Source organism: Nematolebias whitei, chromosome 13, assembly GCF_014905685.2.
Source record: "Nematolebias whitei isolate Nwh7 chromosome 13, NemWhi1, whole genome shotgun sequence".
NCBI lineage: Eukaryota > Metazoa > Chordata > Actinopteri > Cyprinodontiformes > Rivulidae > Nematolebias > Nematolebias whitei.
Genome location: NC_056510.1, coordinates 16,647,068 through 16,650,390, shown reverse-complemented (window position 1 = coordinate 16,650,390; position 3,323 = coordinate 16,647,068). Strand labels below are relative to the sequence as shown.

General features: G+C 42.0%; 1 protein-coding gene across 1 annotated transcript in view; it reads left to right on the top strand.

The window, feature by feature from the left end:
* The window catches only part of erbb4b (erb-b2 receptor tyrosine kinase 4b), a 161,424-nt gene that overhangs the window by 105,717 nt on the left and 52,384 nt on the right, over positions 1 to 3,323 (top strand). Inside the window, exons 13-14 of the mRNA XM_037686139.1 lie at positions 1,421 to 1,592; positions 3,013 to 3,135. Coding sequence (XP_037542067.1) covers positions 1,421 to 1,592; positions 3,013 to 3,135 — 295 coding nt within the window. The remainder of the gene's footprint in view (positions 1 to 1,420; positions 1,593 to 3,012; positions 3,136 to 3,323) is intronic.

The following is a 3,323-nucleotide window of genomic DNA, read 5'->3' as shown; positions in this document are numbered from 1 at the left end:
ATCTCCTTTGTCTTCTTCACATTGATGTGAAGGTTATTCTCTTTGCACCAGCTCTCCAGGTGTACCACCTCTTGCCTGTAGCTGGACTCATCATTTTTTGTGATGCATCCCACCACCACTGTATCATCTGCGAACTTTAAAATGTGACAGCCTGGATGGGTAGCTGCACAATCATACGTGAACAGAGTAAACAGGAGGGAGCTCAACACACATCCCTGAGGAGAGCCATTGCTGAGGATTATGTTGGAGGAGGATAACTTGTGGATCCTCACTGACTGTGGTCTGTTTGTTAAGAAGTCTAGTACCCAGTTGCAAATGGAGGGGCTTAGTCCTAGTGTGAATAGTTTGTCCATCAGGGTTTGGGGGATCATCGTGCTGAAGGCGGATGTGAAATCCACAAAGAGCATACTGACATAAGAGTTTTTCCGCTCCAGGTGGTTGAGTGCAGTATGGAGCACAGAGGACATGACATCCTCTTTTGATCGGTTCTCACAGTATGAATACTGATGAGGGTCCTCGTTGATGTTGATGGCTGTTTTGATGCGAGTCATAATCAGTTTTTCGAAGCATTTAGCGACTATCGGGGTGAGGGCCACTGGCCTATAGTCATTCAGACCAGTCACTTTAGAGCTTTTGGGGACTGGGATGATAGTGGCAGTCTTCATGCAGGTAGGAACTGTCTCAAGAGTAAGTGAGGAGTTAAAGATGTCTGCCAGCACCTCACAGAGCTGATCGGCACATTCTTTCTACACTTCTCCGGGGATGTTGTCTGGGCCGGTTGCCTTGTGCAGATTAATCCTCCTGAAAGTACTCCTTACTTGGGCTGAGGTCACGCTGTGATGCTCTTCATCCGGTGGTGAAGTGAGTCTGGTGCTGGGTGGTCTGTTGGGGTCTTCAAAGCGTGTATAGAACTTGTTGAGGGCATCAGGCAGAGATGGATCTCTGGGGCATTGTTCACTCCTTCCTTTATAATATGTTATGCACTTAATGCCCCTCCACATGCACTGAGGGTCTTGTGAGATGAACTGACCCGCAATCCTCTGTGCATATGTGGCCTTGGCCTTCTTAATACCAACAACCAGCTGTTTCCTTTTCCTACTCAGCTCCTCTGAACTTCCAGACCTGAAGGCAGTGTTCCTGGCTTCCAGCAGGGTGCGCACCTCTGCATTCAGCCAAGGTTTTCTGTTTGGGTAGCAGGTATTTGGGGTAGCGGGTATTTTCTATTTGGGTATTGTCATCATTGTATGTTCCCATAAAATGGCAAAATTGGCTCTCTGCTTTTAACCCATCCACCACCAGGTGGAGCAGTGTGCAGCTATGGAAAGTGCCTCAGGAGCAACTGGGGATAAGGTGTCCTGTTCAGAAACACCACGAGATGTTCAATTATCGAGAATTGAACCCTGGATCTTTGTGTCCCGAGTTGGGTGCCCTGCCCCTACACCACCTCAGCCCCCCTCCTCTGCTCTTTGCCGCCTGCAATTGCTCTTGGCCACACCCACTTATCCGCTCTGCATGTTGAACAGCTGATTAGCTGTTCAGCTCCTGCAGAAAGTTTATCCTGCAGCAGTAAGGGCTGCAAAAAGCTGCAAGAGGTAGCTTTTTTCCGAAGCTTTGGGCTATACAAATGTACAGGAGGTGCTAAATAATTTAAAATAATTGATTTTAAATAAAAAATCCATTCCAGTTGTGTGACTCATCCATCATTCAGCCAGTCATGTGTCATGTCCAATCTTACTTTGAAAAGCCGCTATAGAGCAAGTCTGCGATAAACAAACCGCAAAATAGCGAGGGACTACTGTACATAAAAAGTAAGTTAGTATTATATGCATTTTAATCTTTTGTAGCATGGAGGAAAGCTAGCAGTTTTTAAAGCTAAAAGATGTTACCTTAGCTTTTTAAACTGCCTTGTAGAGTAAGGGGTGGGGGGACTCCACTCCTTTTTTATTCTAACTGCAGCAGCTCAGCATTTCCAAAACCATGACTGCCAGAAAGTAATGAATAGAGGTCTGTCTCTGTGAGTGAAGATGGACCATTTTTAGGACATCTATGTTGTGTTGGGTGTATTTGTGGCACCCCACCCCTCTTATTTCCACCTAGCCAGACCAGATTTGTTATTCCATTTAAATGAAGAATGGCTATTGTTTTTAATCAAATGGTAACCCTAAGCCGGAGGGACAGTAGCTGTCGACCACAGCTAGGCTGATTTACACCCCCTCTGTTTCCTTACGTGCACTCTCCCTCCCTCTCTAATCTTCCAACGTTTTCTGTAATTCTCAGTATATTGCTCCCTCACATATGCTTTTGCTGCGTCTGACTAATTCAGCAGCTTGCCTCTCTTTTTTCGGTCTTATTGTTACTTTTGCCATAGATTTTCTCCCTATTTTACATCTTCCTCCTCCCTCTCCTCCACTTTTACTATTTCATCTGTTTGTTCTCCTACCTGAGCATTATTATGGAAATGACATGAAATGGCTCAGTTTCTTCTCAAGAGCCACACTTATCCACCTCCCTGTACTTGGTCATAGTTTTGTTAATCCACCTACAGCATGTCTGTCCTGCTCTTTTTTGTTTCAGTAATGGAAGTCTCACCTCACACCAAATATTACATCATGGTTTAGATTCCTTTTTTTAAGTGATTTTAGTTACAACAGTTTTATGTAACATTACATGACAAGAAAAAAGTATTATTAAACAAGCTGCACTGCTTTATTCAAAGTAAAGAAAACATTAAATGAACAACTGTTTTTGTACTTAAGTCCATTTAAGTTCATTGTGTTGTATTTCATTTTGTTTTTCCTGTAAATCAGTGTTTATCTGTTTTTTGTTTTTTTATTCAATTATTTGCAACGACTCAACATGATGGGAAATTAGATGTGCCAACTGATGTTTGTGTGTATTCATTATTATATAATGACTGTATTTGTGAAAGTATTAAAATGTCTACATAGTTTCCAAGATTACAACTTCAGCACTTACTGATTAAATGTTTTTATTTTGGACTTGTGTTTTCAGTTGGTGGAACCACTGACGCCCAGCGGCACAGCTCCTAACCAAGCCCAGCTGCGCATCCTGAAGGAAACAGAACTTAAAAGAGTCAAGATACTCGGTTCCGGGGCCTTTGGAACAGTTTACAAGGTAGAAAAAAAACAAAAAACTGTTAGTACTTTATAATTCAATTGTAACCATATATTTTATAATTAATAATAAAAAGTATTCAGTTCCTGCCTAAAATTATTTTACAAAATGTGTCTTTAACAAGCAAACGATGTAAAGGTTTTTGAAATACTCTATATTAAGCGAAAATCAACAAATAATAAAGTATA